Here is an 18,885-nt window from a genome sequence, read left to right as displayed (position 1 = left end):
TCATACAGTAATTTTTGTCCAATCATTTGTACATGAGTTATGGGACTTTGACTATTAATATGTGTATTGTGGCAATAACAACTGAGCACACTTCGAGACCATTTTACAGATAGCTCTCATACTTGGTAATATTGTTTGCCATCATATTTGGATGGCCGAACATCTTGCTTTTACAAAGGCAAGCATTCCTTGATGCAGTAATTCTTTTATTTTGCTGTTTTTAGAGTTCTTTATCATCTATGTAATTAAATCGAGTAGTTTTTCCTGTGCTTTTTGTCCCTGCGACTTTTGTCGCAAAATTGAGACATAGCGATCCTACATTCTGTCGGCGGTGGAGTCCTGTTTATCCGTATTTTACTTATAAATGGACTTAGTTCTTCTGCCAAATAACTTTCTTAAACTATCCTGGATTTGTACCAAACTTGGACAGAAGCTTGTTTATGATCAAAAGCTAGTATCTAGAAGGAAATTTTGTTAACATTTATTTCCTGTTTTTCTGTATATTGCTTATAAATGGACTTAGGTTTTCTTCCAGTTAACATTACACACAGTCTGCTGTTCAAGTTTTTAAAACATTTATTAGATTCATAAACCATCCTGGATTTTTACCAAACTTGGACAGAAGCTTCTTACAATCAAAAGAGAGTATCAAGAGGGAAATTTTTAATAATGTTTTCCCCATTTTTGTTGACATAGAGATCCTACATTCCGTCGTTGTCTGAATTAAGGGATAAATCATTTAACAATGTAAAAATTATCTTCTTTATAATTTGTTCATTCAATAAATTTATGTTTCAACTCTTTTATAAATCTATAGATTTGATTGCATACTGTATTAATTTTTACAAGCATAACTTTTTTCATACATTTTATTTCATTACGGTAACTGTAAACTTGCTTGCTTAACATCTCAAAACTTGTCTAGACTTGTAATTTCAGTTGGTTGTTTTCCCATTTAGAAGATTGCCATGTAACCAATAGATGTCCAGAAGGGTTAACTTGTTTGGTTGCTATCTTACTGATATTTACCCATGAAAACATACTCTAAATAATAAAGGTATGCTGACTGGATACGTACTGATTACCAGGTTGTCTGCATATTGATATCGTAAGTCAGCTGCGAGTCACAATATGAAGCTTTGTGTCGAGTGAGCGCAGCGAACGAGATCAAAAAGGCTACATATTGTGTCGAGCAGCTGATATTTTACAATATGAATATGCAAACAACCAGATAATCGATTTATCGGGTTGTATTTGCGAATTTTGCATGATAAAAACAAGTGTTTTCATTGTTTCACTGGCAAACCGGAAGATGGCGTGATAAGTTCGGGTCAAACTTATCAGCGTAGGTTCATATATTATGACGTCGGTGATATGTCTGGGTACATGTATTTGACTTCACAAAGCTGTGATATGCAATTTTATTAAGAGCTGAGCAGAACGATACAGACAGCGGGACAACCGATAAATTTACATATTTTTCCAGGATATACAAGATAAAATCTTATTTATGCCATACTGATGTATTTTTACATGGTCAAGAAAAAAAAAGACTCAACTAAAATATTTTGTATGCTATATTTAAAAGCAATACATTCATGGTAATGTACAGATGACTTTTTTACATATACAAACAATGGTGTAAACAAAATATACAAGTAAAGATGTTGACATATTATTTCATTTTATGGGTTCATATAAAAATCCTCCATTAGTATCTTAATTACAATTACATCTCATTTCTTTCATCTAAATAATGCCCTTACCATCTTACATCAAAACTGCACCCTTACCCTGGTTGTGCTCAGACAATATTATCAAATATTAAAAATTATAATCATCAATTATTGGTTCTCACTCTAAATTAATAGTACCTTCGTGATAACTTATTTCTAACTTTCATTTTCATTTTTGGATGTGAGAAACAATAATTCAATTATCTGTCACCAACTAATTTTGTTTTTCCATTTATCTTATTTCTTGCTTTATAGATAGCTGTTAGTATAACCAGTTGAATCAAATGTTTTGTAAATAATTTATGAGATGTTCTTAGGAAATGAAAATTGATTATTTTATTCTGAATTCATATTTCAAACAATGATTGGTATTAGGAACCACAAGAAAACATGCAATAATGTTGTAATACAGAATTATATATAATGGATGAAAGTTAACTACAATACTTGTCTATCATGTCAATATTTACAGAAATTTACACTTGTCAGACCCATTAACTTTGGTTAAATTAAAGTTTTATGGTTAATAAAAATTCTTTTTTATTTCTAAGATACATCTAATTACTATAAGCCACTAATATTCTGTACAATTGACAGTAAAGTCTAATGTGAGATTAATGCAAGGTCTGTACTAACTGAACAAGTTTCTATCATGTAGTGACAGTTTACATCCATGTTAAGTCCATGAATGCATATATAGTCATTAATAGTAAGAATAGAAATAAAAAATGTATCCTATTGAAACTGCATTGTTTTTATCAAAAATATCTCTTTCAAATTATCCTTTTCTTAAAGATAACTAGAGGCTCTAAAGAGCCTGTGTCGCTCACCTTGGTCTATGTGCATATTAAACAAAGGACACAGGTGGATTCATGACAAAATTGTGTTTTGGTGATGGTGATGTGTTTGTAGATCTTACTTTACTGAACATTCTTGATGCTTACAATTATCTCTTATCTATAATGAACTTGGTCCTGTAGTTTCAGTGGAAATTATTTTGTAAAAATTTACAAAATTTATGAAAATTGTTAAAAATTTATTATAAAGGGCAATGACTCCTTAAGGGGTCAATTGACCATTTTGGTCATGTGACTTATTTGTAGGTCTTACTTTGCTGTACATTATTGCTCTTTACAGTTTATCTCTATCTATAATAATATTCAAGATAATAACCAAAAGCTGAAAAAATTTCTAAAAATTACCAATTCAGGGGCAGCAACCCAACAACGGGTTGCCTGAATGGTCTGAAAATTTAAGGGCAGATAGATCTTGACCTAATGAACAATTTTGTGTTTGAAAGATTTGCTAGAAATGCTTTGGGTTTAGATATATGAGCCAAAAACTGCATTTTACCTTATGTACTATTATTAGCCATGTCGGCCATCTTGGTTTGAGGGCGGGGTCATCAAACACAATTTTTAAACTACATACCCTAATGATGATTGTTTACAACTTTAGTTAAATTCATCTTAGTAGTTTCAGAGGAGAAGATTTTTGTAAAAGATAACAAAAATTTACAAAAAATTGTTAAAAATTGACTATAAAAGAGCAATAACTCCTTAAGGGGTCAACTGACCATTTTGGTCATGTTGACTTATTTGTAGAACTTACTTTGCTGAACATTATTGCTGTTTACAGTTTATCTCTATCTATAATAATATTCAAGATAATAACCAAATACGGCAAAATTTCCTTAAAATTACTAATTCAGGGGCAGCAACCTAACAACGGGTTGTCCGATTCATCTGACAATTTCAGGGCAGATAGATCTTGAGCTAATAAACATTTTTAACCTTTGTCAGATTTGCTCTCAATGCTTTGGTTTCAGAGATAAAAGCCAAAATCTACATTTTATCCCTATGTTCTATTTTTAGCCATGGCGGCCATCTTGGTTAGTTGGCTGGGTCACCAGACACATTTTTTAAACTAGATACCCTAATGATGATATTGGCCAAGTTTGGTTAAATTTGGTCCAGTAGTTTCAGAGGAGAAGATTTTTGTAAAAGTTTACGGACGACGGACGACGGACGCCAAGTGATGAGAAAAGCTCACTTGGCCCTTTGGGCCAGGTGAGCTAAAAAGGAAATGAAGAATTTTTATCATTTTATATTACTTGACATTTAGTATGAACCTGAGGCGGTTCAAAAAGAGGTACATATATGCAGACTAATAAATTAATACGAAAACATCCCTGGTAAATGTTAAAAGTCATGATGTAACCAGGCATGTCAAAAATATACTTTTTACACTGAACTATTTTGTTTTCTGCTCTTTAAGATATGATTTGGCTAACCCTATCACTGTATTTGCAACATAGTACAGATGTAACTTGTTCTCATGTCTTAAATGCATTATGTCACCATCTAAATAAATAACAATCAATCTTGGCCATCTGTAAAATCATACATATATTCTGCAATTATGATTTCAAACTCATAGGTCAAAACTCTTTAAAAGCTGCACAGAATATCTTTAATACAATTAAGTAAATAAGAATATAAATATCTAATGTTAATTTGAAAATAATGAAAAATTAGAACAATTCCCTCCTTTGCCATTGATATTTTATGATTGTTTAACAGGCACTATAATGTAACATGAAGAATGAATGATAAAATTTATGAAGAGATCTTCTGCTTTGAATGATTTTTTCAATGAATTACATTAAAACAAAGACTACATTAGTAAAAGGAACTTAAAAATATTTCAGCATTAAAATGTGTCCAACATTAATAACAATTAAGAAGTATAGCACTAGTACTGAAGACTGTAAATTATCCAAGAAATAGCTTGGGAAGCATACATATACTTGCAATTTATGCAATCTCCAGCTTTTCAAAACACTTACAACAAAACAGAATAAGTGTAATGACAAAAAAAAAAAAAAATTTGACCAAGTTTAATGATGGACAATTATTAGTTTCGGTCAACTGTGAAATATAACCCTTCACATTCTGACAAAACCTTTGAATAATCTAGTTTAATCATCTTCAATTCAAGTTAAACAAAACATATTAGCATATGAATAAGTGTCAGCAGGAATTGTGAATATGATTAATCATATATCAACATAACATTTAACTTTGGTCATATCTAATGTAATAGGTTTTTTTCTATTTAATTTACAACCATACCAGTTGATATCTAGGTAAAGTTTAACACAATTTTTTGATATTACAAACTTAACAGTTACATTCATTTAACAAAATATAACTAACTAATAACAATAAAAGATCAATTTATAACTGATTTTCCTCTGTTTTGATCTTTTTAACTTGTCCTATTCCTGCTAACTGCTGCCGTCTGCAATGATAAAAAGGAATTGTATGATTAACTGTTAATACACCAATTTAGAATTATTTTATGGAAGCAGTTGGAATTGGTTGAACTTTCTAAAGTTATCATACTAAAACAACATAAAGAACTGTTTTTTTTCAGTCAATCAAGTACCACAGGTCATATATGACAAAAGTCAATCAAGTACCACAGGTCATATATGACAAAAGTCAATCAAGTACCACAGGTCATATATGACAAAGGTGAAAATTGTCAATATTGAACTTAATTTCCATTTTGTTATAGGAAACAACATATCAGAATATGAAAAGAAAAAGTAAAATCGTTCTGAAGTTATTGTATAGAAAACATTTTGAACCACCTGCCATAGTTCCCCACATTCATAACCAGATCTTTCTGTAGGAAAACCAGTTAAAATTATAACTATTTGACCACAATTTTGATTATGGTGAGAAACCATTAATGCCAAGGTAAAAAAAGTTACAAATTACACAATGTATTCCATTTCTTTTTTAGATTACACTTTGACCTGGGCGTCATGCAAACTTCTGTACATACTCCTGGTGCCTAATGTTTTTAAAGCAGAATGCATGCTGTAGTTTTTAAAACAAAAACATTTTCTGCAATAATTTTTATTTAATTCAAGAATAGAACTTACACATCAGCTGTAGTAACAGCAGTAGTTGTTATTGTTCTCTTCACTGCAACCTTTTGTGTGGCAGGACTTTGGGCATCTGTGTAAACAATATAAACATATCTTTAAATATGAATTATGTTGCAATAAATAAATAGTGTCTTTAGAGGGCAGGGGCTCTTTTCACAAAATATCTTACAATAAAAATAGATGTAAGTTATACTGAAATGTTCATGACTTTCAAGTATTTATTCTCTTTAAAGATTTTTTATGAAACTGTTTGCTGATTATCAATTCACATTTTTTCTTGGTCTTACGGATTATCTGTTTTAACAAAAAATGCATTACAGGCATATTTATTTATTCTTTTGTTTAAGGGAAAATAACATCTAAAAAAAATACACAACACATTGTTTCCTTTTTGAATAATTTCAAACAAAGAACTTTAAGTTTGCTTAATAAGAATAAAATGCTTCGCTGGGGCGCAGCTTGATACGACCGCAGAGGTCGAACCCTGAACAGTTGGGGCAAGTATGGACACAAAATTCAAGCTTGATACAGCTATGACTTTGGATTGTCATTAAATATTTGACACAGCATAGGTTTCTGACACAGGATGAATGTGGTGTAAGAACTGGAAAAAATTTAATTTACCTATTATGGTGGAATATCCATAAACTAAATTGTTTGTTAATTTCAATATATCAAAGAATATGTAGAATTCAATGTTTGATGTAATGTAATAAAGTTGAAATTTGGACCGTTTTTGTTCAATGTGGACCAATTTGGTAACATGTATAAATAATCAAAAATCTAAATACATGGGAGCCCATTTAAATACATCATAAAGGTATTAAAATAGAAAGTGACATCATAGTCATGGTTAAAAATAAACAAAAATCCTTAATCAGCAACATTTAAAGTAATATCTAAAAATAAAATTCCTTTGTAACCATAAAAGCCCATTTAAATACATCATAAAGATATTAAAATAGAAAATGACATCATAGTCATGGCTAAACATAGCAAAAAACCCTTAATCAGCATCATTTAACAGTAATATCTAAAAATGGAAATTACATCATAAAGGTATTAAAATAGAAAATGACATCATAGTCATGGCTAAAAATAAACAAAATCCTTAATCAGCATCAGCAACATTTTATAGTAATATCTAAAAATAAAATTCCTTTGTAACCATAAAAGCCCATTTAAATACATCAGAACAGATATTAAAATAGAAAATGACATCATAGTCATGGCTAAACATAGCAAAAACCTTAATCAGCATCATTTAACAGTAATATCTAAAAATAAAAATTTCTTTGCAACCATAAAAGTAAAATAGAAAATGACATCATAATCATAGCTAAAAATAAACAAAAATTCTTTTTATTGGCAAATTTTAAATGGAGTTTATTATACTAAAACAATAAATTTGCAACCATGATAACATGATAAAACCCCATTTAAACACATCATAAAAGTATTAAATAATTCAACTACCCCCCCCCCCCCCCCCCCCCCCCCCCCCCAAAGCCAATTATTACTTTCCAATGTAACCTAAATTTCCAATATACATAATTTTAAATTTCAGTTCCTCATGATATATAACCGTATCATTATTATTTTCTTTCATATATAAATCTGAAACAACCATCTTTAAATGGAAAATTTTAAAGAAAAAAAAAGGAAGAAAAAAAAATCCTACCCCCCACACATTTTTTCAACCCCATTTTGATTCATCATCCCCCACCTCAATCACAACCTTCAATTTGTGGTATGGTACATTGCAATACAATTTCACAGGGATCCATACACTTGAACACAAGTTTTTGTTGCAAACTAAAAAAATCCTTATTTTCGACCAATATTTGGCCCCTTATTCATAAATGTTTGAGCAATTAACCCCAAAACTCAATTCCTACTTTCTCTTCGTGATAAAAAATAACTAACTTAAAATGTAAATTTTAAACAAAAAAAAATTGAAAAAAAAAAATTACCCCTTTTTTGACCCCCGCCCCCCTTATGATTCATCACCCCCACCCCCCCTTTCCCCCCAAACCAAGCTCAATAACAGCCTTGCCTTTGTGGTATGGTACCTTGTAATACAATTTTAGAGAGATCCATACACTTGAACACAAGTTATTGTCTAGAAACTAAAAAATGCTTATTTTAAACCCCTTTTTAGGCCCCTTATTACTAAACGTTTTGGGCAATTACCACAACACTCAATTCCAGCTTTCCCTTTGTGAAATGGAACCGTGTAGTAAAATTTCAGAAAGATCCATACACTTACACACAAGTTATTGTCATGAAACTAGAAAAATGCTTGTTTTTTGCCCCCTTTTGGCCCCTTATTCCTAAAATTTTGAGGCAATTAACCCCAAAATCAATCCCAGCATTGACCCTTTGTGATATGGAATCTTGTGGTACAATGTCAAAGAGATCCATATGCTAACACACAAGTTATGTCTGGAAGTTACAAAAATGCTTATTTTCGGCCCCTTTTTGGCCCCTAATTCCTTAACTGTTGGTACCATAACCCCTAAAATCAATCCCCACCTTCCTATTGTGGTATTGAACCTTATGGTAAAATTTCATAGAGATCCATTCACTTAAACTAAAGTTAGAGTGCGAAAACCATTGTGTATTCGGACGACGATGCCGGACGACGACGACGCCAACGTCATACCAATATACGACCTCAAAATTTTTTTGCGGTCGTATAAATAACCAGTGCTGTCTACTATTTCTTAAAACATTACATATTAACCGACCTTGAAGCCACCTGACTTGTGTAGCAGGTCCATATCCTTTTTCATTTCTAGCAGCAATACGGAAGATAATGGCTGGTTTTGTTGTATAGTCAATGTGAGCTGAGGCCAGACTTGCTGTTGTCACTGTACATGTTGGTGCAGGTCCACAGTAGACCCTGACAAATGCCAGCTGAGCTGGTGCTCCTGGTTTTTGATCAGTCTGTGATGCAGCATTACGTACAGCCAAGTAAACAGAGTATTCTGTGATTTTTCCTGCTGTGTTTTGTGGAGGTTCCCATGATAAGTGGGCACCCTCTGGACTCTGAAAATATTTGATAATACTAGATATACTAAATGCAAATCACACAAAATCGTACCCCAGCCACACATACAGTAATGGTAAATTCTATAATTTGTTAAGGGAAGCCCCAAAAATAATGTGGATAAAAACAGAGGAGGTACATATGGCATTAAATGGTTAAGTTTCTGAGATAAATTCAATAAATTCTAAAAAGAGGTTTATGACAGGCTGATACAAATGTGTACTATAGTGTTCAAATATGATAAAGTCCATATCATCCAAAAGTAAACCCAAGCATCATTTAGATAAAGAAATTAAATCACTGTGTCTTAACTACCCTAGCAAAAAATGTTTGGACTCAATAGTATCTAGTATCCAGAAAGGTGAGGGACGTCTTGCACACAGTGAGAGTTAGGATTTCTGTTTTCTTATTTATTATTTGTATGGCATTGTAGAATATACTTTTTTAGATTGCAAGATGTAATATTTTCTACAACTGTTCCAATTAATGGAGAAATAAGTAAAAATGCATAGTAAAATGCTAAATAGAGGGACATATTTTAACACAGTAGTTTAGACAAAGTGGAAATAGGTGCAAAAGAACATGCAAGATTCCTTGAAAGTTTCACAAAATTCTGTCAAAGGTTCAGAAGCAGTTGTGAATACAAAAGTTAGATGTAAGGAGAAACAAATAGAATGAGGGACTCCTCCTTCACTATATACCTCCTGGACTCGAAATATTTTATCATATAAAGTCAAAGTTATAACAATAGTAGCTCTGACTTAACTGTGATTTTTTAAGTAATTAAAGCTTAATCCACAACACTTTTAACCTTCTTTGCAGATATATTTAAAATATTTTAGAACTTTGTCCATGTCATAAACATATTTTACTTCTTGGTATGGTTCATAATGGTGGTTTTTATTGCATGACAATTTTTCTTCATTGAATTCTGTCTGCGTAAGAATTTTTAAGCAACTAACCTTACTAATCTTGATTGCTGATGGAGCACCAGGATAGCCAGGCAGACAGGTCTTAAATGCAGATATCTCACTGAATGGTCCTCGTCCACAAGCATTTATACCTGCCACTCGGAATTTATATGCTGTTCCTGGTAGTAACTCTTGTTTCTTTAGAACACTGTGATCAGGTATGCTAACAACATCAACGTCCTGTTCAAAAATTAACATATTTCACTGTTTTATAAGGATATTAAGAGGCTGAAGTTGATGGCTGTGATGATGGATGGCTGTTTAACATCCAGTGGTGTTAAACAAGAATCTCAAAAAATACTATGAAATAACTTAAACATTAAAGAAAGAGCTCTTATTGCTATTTTTCATCTAGAGTTGATGGAAGTTTTCAATGATGTACTAAAATGCTTATACTGGTATGCTAAAGCAAATCAAGAACTGCCCTTGTATATCTTCAGATTGCTTTTTTGACATTATTATTACAAGATGATTGTGTAACTTCTATTTTTGAAAAAACTTTTGAAAATTAAGAACGGAGTTCAGGGATCTCATTTCAGGTTTCATTATTCCCTTTTTCTCTTGACCGAAGATAATTATTTCTAAAATGGAAAATGAAAAACATCAAAGCTAACAAATCAATTAATTCAAGAAAAAAAATCAAAATAAGAAATAAGACTTACATCCCCATTGCCCTGTAGTCCATCTGATGACAGATAGAAATGTGAGACCAGACACGATGATCCTTTAATGATTCCTACATCATACCACTGGTTAGCTTCCTTCTTTATTGGAGTTGTTGGCATTTTTATTGGAGTGGTACTAGTTTCCTGAAGTTAAACAAGCATAACTTTTAACTTTTTCATCACCCATCAAACAATAACATCTTTTTGAATAAGTGGTCAACTTATATAAATTTCATCAACAGCAATTCAAAACATGTTCATATTTTGCATAGGTGAGCATAAGGCAAAGTTGTGTGAATCAAGCTGTTTCATCTCAGCAATACATAACTTTATACTGAGAATTCATTTGAAAGGTTCTTTGTTAATTTCAAATTGATCAACTTCCAGAAAATTGGTTAACAAATAACTGACCATTTTCTGATTGCACTTTTTTTTACCAAGTTTGCCACTAAATTTTTTTTTTTAAGTAAGAAAGACAAACTTTGCATTTATCTCATTATTTTCAGTTATATTTTCACATTTTACACAAACACAATACTTCCCTCATAAAAGAGAAAAAAGTTTTGAAAAAAAAAACATTTGCCAAATGACACTTTTATTACCAATAAAAATAAATGGGGAATGTGTCCGATGATGCCCCTGCTTGCATGTCATATAAAGTTATAAACAGACATAACTGAAGAACGATAAAAGTAACACTATCCAAATTTGTACTTGATCTGTCTTTTGTGGTAAAAAGTATTGTGTATAACATGTATAAGTTTCATAACATTTGGTTGAGGCAAACTTTAGAGAACGGAAATGAAAAATTCAGCAATTTTTTTGTTTGTAAAAGAGCACAACTCTAGAACAGTAAAAGTGACACCACCAAAATTCAAACTTGATCTGAGTTTTGTGGAAATAAGCATTGTGTATAAGTTCCATAACATTTGGTTGTGGCAAACTTAAGTTAAGAGAACGGAAACCAACTTTGGGACGTACGTACGTACGGAGGGACAAGGGTAAAACTTGATGCCCCCTCCGCTACGGCGGGGGATAAAAAAAATTTCTTCAACAATTATTTCCAGTATAGCAGGACACTTTTGTTATTACCTGTTTGACTTCTGTTCCTGGCTCTATTTTAATTCCATTAGATGCATCAGGTTCCTGTTTTATACCATTAGTAGAAGATATTGCTGAATTTGATGAGATTGCTGCTGATGCCAAGGTAGACAAAGGATCTATAAAGAAACAATCAACAGTATGCATTCACAGTCATTTCATTTATAGGGATAAAGCTTTTATGAAAATTCTATTCTTAGCTAACAGATATTTTATATAACTGAAAATAATTAGACTAAAATTTCTTCTGTACTTTCGAAACCAAAAAAAACAATTCTTATTATAGAAATTAAAGTTTAAGTTTTAATCAATAAGTTGTTCATCATTTATATTTTTTTTCATTAATTAAAGATCAGTTATTTCTAAAATTAAGTAATCAATACAGAAGAAACAAGTGAAACTGTGAGCAGTGATGATACCCCCGACCAAATATGGATAATTTTAATAGTGTAAAAATATGCAAGTGTTCGGTAAACAGGAAGTTGTTGAGTGATGAATCTGAAAACGCATCACACGCCACGGTATAGCTCACTCATATAAACCTTGAAACCAAATTTCAGAAATCCTTGTAATGTAGTACCTGAGAAAAATGCGATGAAAAATATTCATGGGACGGACAGACGGACTGATGGATGGATGGACGGACAGACAGAGGTAAAACAGTATACCCCCACTTTTTTTAAAGCGGGGGTATAATTAATTGTACAAGGAGTTTTACATGAAGCGTCTCAATTTCCTATCCAGTAGACTCGACTTGATTTCATGTTTGTTAACTGGAATATCCTTTTATTTGTAAAGGAATTCAAAATACAAAATCAATTCTTATCATCAGCAAATTGAAAATGAATCCCTTTCATCATGTTTATACATCCTTGTTAAATTTTGAATTAATAAATGTACACATTATAAAGCAGGAATTCTCTACAAGTGTGAAACTTTCAAATTGTTTACCCGGAAAAATTTTGAAATTTTCATATATTTTTTTAATCCATTTAGTTTAGTTTTGAGGTAGAATTTATTTTTCAAGCAGATTAATTATATTTACCTGAGTCCATTGAGCTTGAGATCTGAGGGAGGATTCCTTGTGTAGGTGGTACCAGTCCTAATGACATGGCTGTACTATCTACTGATGCAGCACTAGTCAACTGTTGAGCACTGGTATCAGGAAGACTTGCAGGTAAACCAGTAGATGTGTCCATAGCTTCATCTTTTGGTTCTTCCATCTTTTGTTCTGGCTGAGCTAATAACTGATCGGGCAGTTCTAAGGCATGTCCCTGAGCTGCAGCTAGAGCCTGATCCTGTACAAGAGCTAGAGCTTGTGTCACAGCTAAAGCTTCCTCTTGTGTAGGCATTGATATTTGACCTTCTGAAGGCTGTAATATGTCTGCTGGTAAAGTGGGATTAATGTCAGCAAGAGGTTCCTGCAGTTGTTGTAATGCACTAACATGTGATCCAGATATATCCATTGGTTCAGGTTCTGGGTCATGTGATGTCAGCTGTGATGGAATTGCGGCTGTAACTGGATCAATCATTGGCACATTACTTAAAAGATCAGAGTTTGTTATAGCACTATCAGCAGCCATTGAGGCAGGTGTTTCTATTAATCCTTGTTGCGTAGAATCTGTTGTTTGCCCTTGATTTTCATCTCCTGGGCAATTATGGCCATCTGTACAAACTCCACTTTGTGTCTGACTATTTTCATCTCCCGGGCAATTATGGCCATCTGTACAAACTCCACTTTGTGTCTGACTACTATTTTCATCTCCCGGGCAATTATGACCATCTGTACAAACTCCACTTTGTGTCTGACTATTTTCATCCCCTGGACAATTATGGCCATCAGTACAAACTCCACTTTGTGTCGGATTATTTTCTTCCCCGGGACAATTATGGCCGTCGGTACAAACTCCGCTTTGTGTCGGATTATTTTCATCTCCTGGGCAATTATGGCCATCTGTACAAACTCCACTTTGTGTTGGATTATTTTCATCCCCTGGACAATTATGACCATCTTTACATTCACCAGGTGGTGTTCCATCTACTTCATCTCCTCCATCTCCGGGACAATTATGGCCATCAGTACATACTTCTTTTGGTGGTTCATCCCCTGGACAATTATGGCCATCAGTGCATACTCCCTTGGGTGGTTCATCTCCTGGACAATTATGGCCATCAGTACATACTTCTTTGGGTGGTTCATCCCCAGGGCAATTATGGCCATCAGTGCATACTCCCTTGGGTGGTTCATCCCCAGGACAATTATGGCCATCAGTGCATACTTCCTTGGGTGGTTCATCCCCAGGACAATTATGGCCATCAGTGCATACTTCCTTGGGTGGTTCATCCCCAGGACAATTATGGCCATCAGTGCATACTTCCTTGGGTGGTTCATCCCCAGGACAATTATGGCCATCTGTACAGACTGCTTTCGGTGGTTCATCCCCAGGACAATTATGGCCATCTGTGCAAACAGCTTGTGGCTGAGTTTCATCTCCTGGACAGTTATGACCATCAGTACATGGGGCTTGCTGTGTTGTTGTGGCTGCTGCCTGAGTTAAGACAACTGGAGCTGTTGTCGTTGTTTTAGCACTAGCTGGAGTTATAGTTATCTGAACTGGTTTTGGTGTTGATGAGATGCCTTGAGCTGCCACAGAAACTGGCTGAGTTGTCATTGTGACTGGAGACTGAGAAATTGATGGCTGTGTTATGAGGGAAATAGTAGGTGTTGATGGAGCTGGCGTTGCCTGTGTAGTATATAATAATGATGTGGCTGCAGACTGAGATGGTGTGGCAGCTATGGTCTTGATTATTGTTCCACCAGATTGCTGCGTTCCTGAAAACAGAAATTAGTCTTATAAACAATCATTAGATTGGTTGATTGAAAAATGAATGCTTGTAACAAAGCACTTAATCTTTTTTTTTACTTTTATAATCTTATTTTATCAATTAAATTATCAGGAGTATGAAATGTTTGAAGAATTTATTTGAATTATGGTCCTATTACATACCCTCCTTTCCAAGATTACATGGATACTGAATACTTTATAAATTTATACTTTTCCTAAGTGAACATATTTTCACTAAATGTAAATTGCTGAAAAAATTAGCATGCATTATATCTTTAATACAGTAATTAAAAAATTTCAACACATATATAGATTTTTTGTATGAAGTGAATATGAGCTAAAATTTTAGTTTTCACAAACAAATTGCTCTTCCAGAGGAGGGTAGGCACTCTGCACATGGCATGCATATTGAACTTATATTATCGATCGGTCACAGTGATAATGTGTCATTTATTACAAGCAGTTCGTGCTGTGGACATCACCTGGACAGTCAAAATTTGATTATGGGATTATGAATATAAGCAGTAATATACAGTTGTAATGATTATACTATTAACATACATGTATATATAATAACAGAATTTAGTATTTGTCATTATTTACCGGGAATATACAAATGTCTCCCCTAATTTGACTGCTATTTCCTGGGACTTTTTCGTACGACATGGCCATTAATTGAATACTCATTTATTAAAGTCATTTAACTGATTTTGAGCTTTTATTCGAGTCAAAACTTTAATTTAATACAGAATTATAAATATTGGACTCTCTCTTCAATTATAAAAATATACAAAAAAACATGAGAAAACATAATAGAGAACAAAGCCGACCAATTCACAAAAAATACACAATTAAAAAATAAAAAGCTATTTTACATTTTTTTTTTTAGTGAACAGTTTCATTTTATCTTGAATATATCTAAAATACACAATAAATGGTTTATGTGGCTAAGGTCTCCAGATTTACTCACGGATTTGACAACTATATTTGGACATTTATTCGAAAATCATCGTTTTTATTGTCTTACTATGCAGCAACAGATGGAGACTTAAGAAGACCTTTTATGTTTTAGGCTGTTTGAAAATTATTCTTTAACTGTTATAAATTTTGATGTTTTTTGCTTGCGAAGTAATGAAATATTAACAAAAACTTGTGCCTTGTATTTTCACAGACCTCGAATAAAAATTCAAGCCATTACGGAACATAATCTTTATAGATACAATTTGCCCAAAAGAAGTAAAAATTACATTAAATTTTTTTTTTATGTAAAAATGATTTTGGATTATCAATAAATCTTTCCATGTTAAAACTTGCTATATTTTCCATTATTGCATTAGAATATATTTGAAATTAAAACATGAACAAATCAATCATTTACAATATTTAAAATTGCCAAACAGAAGCTGAAATTGAACCATGTGACCTGAAAAGTTTTTGCACACGGCACCTGGGCTGACATCCCTCCTCTATTGCTCTACTAACTGAAATAAATCAGTGTGACTGTTTACAAAATAACCATTTTTCAAGGATCAAAGAGGTATTGCCCGATAGGTTGTATATTTTGCAATAAAGGTGACACATTTGCTTGCCTTGGGTCATTTTTTGCTACGTTTTGACCTTTATCCTTAATTGGTTGTTTGTATTGATCACTTTTGTTTTAACAGGTAAACATTCATGTACAGTAATAAATAGATGTAATTTAATGGTTTTTATATCTACATAAACAGTATTTGTATTCACATGTATTTATTTTCACATAAATATACCTACTGCGAAATACATGAAAGTTAATACACAGCCAAAAAAAGTACATATATATACATATACAGGATATATTTTTACCTTGTGTTGAAATTATATTGATGGCTGGTTTAGCTAATGGTGATCCCGATATAATGTGTTGCTGTGTTCCTGCTGGAAGCGTAGTCACTGATAATGGTTTTCCTGAAAAAAAAGTGTAATTTCTCAGACTAATACAACATTTCATAATTTGGAAAATGAATTACTTGTTTAAAAACATTATGCAAGGCTTTTTATTATTTGAAGAATAAAAAAAAAAATTGGGATTAAAATTTTTATATTTAGATAACACAAGATAACTAGATTGATTGATTGGTGTTTACTTTACTAGAAACAGTGGCTAAAAGTTCGTCTGAGGACCAGGACTCTCGGCCATAAAACTTGACTCAGTACTTGGGAGTACTATTAAAACTTGTGCTCTTAACACCAAATCAAGCATTTTGATTGGTTGAATTCTGAGTCTGAGTACGATAATCGTACTCCAAAGTTTTGTGACCACAAGGCCAGGACTCTTCTAAAGTTCATAATCATTATTAATTCTTTTTTGGCAGTTGAATTTAAGAGATGTCTGGAAAAAATCTTTCATTTCCTGGTTACAGTTATAATTAAAGGCAGATTTGTAGTATGTTATATAGACAGCAATCCACATACATTCACCATATTCTACTGACAAATCAACAAGAAATTATTTTCAGCCCTTAGTTATTATGTTCCATTACAGAAGAGCGACAACATTTTGCACACTGCATGTCAATATGTCTAATATTATCGATCAAGTGTTGATCCGTCTTAAACACAAGCAATTTTAAGTTTTAACATTTGAAGTTTTTGATTGAGATTATAAAGATTTCTCTCACTGTGCATGCTATTTGAAGCAGTGATGCAATTTTAGGTATACATTCATAATCAAGAATTTTGATAATTGTTTATTTTTCCTGAATATACTTCTATATTTATATATTGGAAATTGACAGGGCTAATTTGCTACCTTTAAAATCAGCATGGATATTCAATGAAGCGTGGATGCAAAACACTGGATAACAAAAATTATAACATAAACATCCACTTAATAAATACTCCATATACAGTGATATACACACTATGATATAGACTTACCAGTAACTGACGTGGATATTCCCTGAGATGATTGTGGACTAACAACAATGAACTGAGTATTTCCAGTGCCACCCAACTTTGGCATTGATGTGATTATTTTATGCTGGTTTCCAGACAGACCTGAAGTACTGCCCTTTGGTGCTGCAATCACGATTGTTTTAGATCCAGCTTGTGTTGTTACAGTACCTGTCCCAGCCTTGGCCATTGACAACATTGATGAAGGAATGGTCTTTATTATTGTTCTAGTGTTGGATGATACTTGCTGTTAAAGGAAAATTAAAAATATCATACAATAAGATGGAAATAAAGGAAGTATATCAAGAGTTGACACACTGAAATGCCATGCCTGCTTTAATTGATGATATTTGAATAATTATCTTGAAAGTTTGAAATTTTATCATAGATGCCAACCCCACTTTGTTGCAATCCGTAAAAGAGTATTAAAATTTCCGTAATGTATGATTTTTTTCAGTAATAATATTTTTTCCATAAAATTTGATAATAATCATACAGGCAACTAGGCACACAGTGACAAACAAATGACTTTCTATATTTATGACAACTACAATTCAATGTTGATGAGCAAGTGAGGAACACGTCCATTGCACTCAATGGAAGCCTTCTTCACAAAATATTTGCAAAAGGAATAATGTCCTGGTTTCTGATTTCTTTCCTTACTGCAGAAATTCAATTGTTCCGTACGACATTGCATTTGCAGTGTTTATTAATTATTCAGAATCCAACAAGAAATGGATAGATCGATTTCTACTATATATATTCATGAGAAACCAGAAAATTTAATAATCTAAATCTTTCAAGCACTTATTGTTACAAAACTATAACCAAAAATGAAGCGCCACAATGATCAAAATGTTATCTGAACAGGGTACTGGTTCAGACAAGTAATGAACAAAAATCTGTAGCAAGTCCACTGTTAGTCCTAATATTGTAATTTTGGTTCAAAGTTCGGAAAAATTACGGAAAAATCGTAAAGGTTGGCATCTATGTTTTATTGGGGCTGTTTCAGAATGGATTGTAATAGGGGAAGGCACTTCTTTTAAAGTTAGATGGGTTGGGACTATTTCAAAACGTCAGACATAACAATTTTAGGAAATAATCAATTGGATTTATGCAAGGCCAGGTAGAATAAAAAGTGTTCTCTGACCCCTGTGCTTTCATTTCTTGAACAACACTTTCAAGTATCAAGAAAAAAGTCCTCAGAAGACACCTGCATGCCAGTAAAATAACATCAATTATGAAGATATAAGAAAGTACCAGATACATCCATTATGAAGATCTAAGAAAGTACCAATGTACTGAACTTTTATTGAAAAAAAAAAACATAGTAAAACTGTTTACCTGTGGTTGTACACTGTTAATTCCTAAAATAGTAGAAGGTGTCTGCCCAGGCTGACTGGTGGTAATAATAGCTGTTTGTTTACCATGAGTGCCACTTGCTTGTGTGGTTACCAACTTGACAATAGTGGCTCCTTGTGGCAGAGGTCCTTTGGTCTGAATAAAAAGTTAAGTGAAATTCAGATTTTAACTTCAAACACATTTAAAACTTGTCATTACAAATCATGTAGTCTCCCCCTCATCTACAAATGTACATACACATGTTATTTTTATAGATTTGA

The 18,885-nt window shown here is 32.7% G+C and overlaps 1 protein-coding gene across 2 annotated transcripts in view; it reads right to left on the bottom strand.

Moving 5' to 3' along the window:
* Positions 1-1,559: 1,559 nt before the first annotated feature.
* LOC127734869 (host cell factor 1-like) overlaps positions 1,560-18,885 on the bottom strand; it is a 34,621-nt gene continuing 17,295 nt past the window's right edge. For both annotated transcript variants that reach the window (XM_052244937.1, XM_052245007.1), the window contains 10 exons: positions 18,608-18,760; positions 17,249-17,510; positions 16,175-16,276; positions 12,532-14,319; positions 11,478-11,605; positions 10,383-10,529; positions 9,712-9,900; positions 8,448-8,748; positions 5,692-5,767; positions 1,560-5,039 (listed from right to left, as the gene is read on the bottom strand). In XM_052244937.1, coding sequence (XP_052100897.1) covers positions 4,976-5,039; positions 5,692-5,767; positions 8,448-8,748; positions 9,712-9,900; positions 10,383-10,529; positions 11,478-11,605; positions 12,532-14,319; positions 16,175-16,276; positions 17,249-17,510; positions 18,608-18,760 — 3,210 coding nt within the window. In that variant the 3' untranslated portion in view covers positions 1,560-4,975. The remainder of the gene's footprint in view (positions 5,040-5,691; positions 5,768-8,447; positions 8,749-9,711; positions 9,901-10,382; positions 10,530-11,477; positions 11,606-12,531; positions 14,320-16,174; positions 16,277-17,248; positions 17,511-18,607; positions 18,761-18,885) is intronic.

This window comes from Mytilus californianus, unplaced genomic scaffold (assembly GCF_021869535.1).
Source record: "Mytilus californianus isolate M0D057914Y unplaced genomic scaffold, xbMytCali1.0.p SCAF_1, whole genome shotgun sequence".
Lineage (NCBI taxonomy): Eukaryota > Metazoa > Mollusca > Bivalvia > Mytilida > Mytilidae > Mytilus > Mytilus californianus.
Note: the sequence above shows the minus strand (reverse complement) of the source record. Positions and strands in the feature narration are given on the sequence as shown.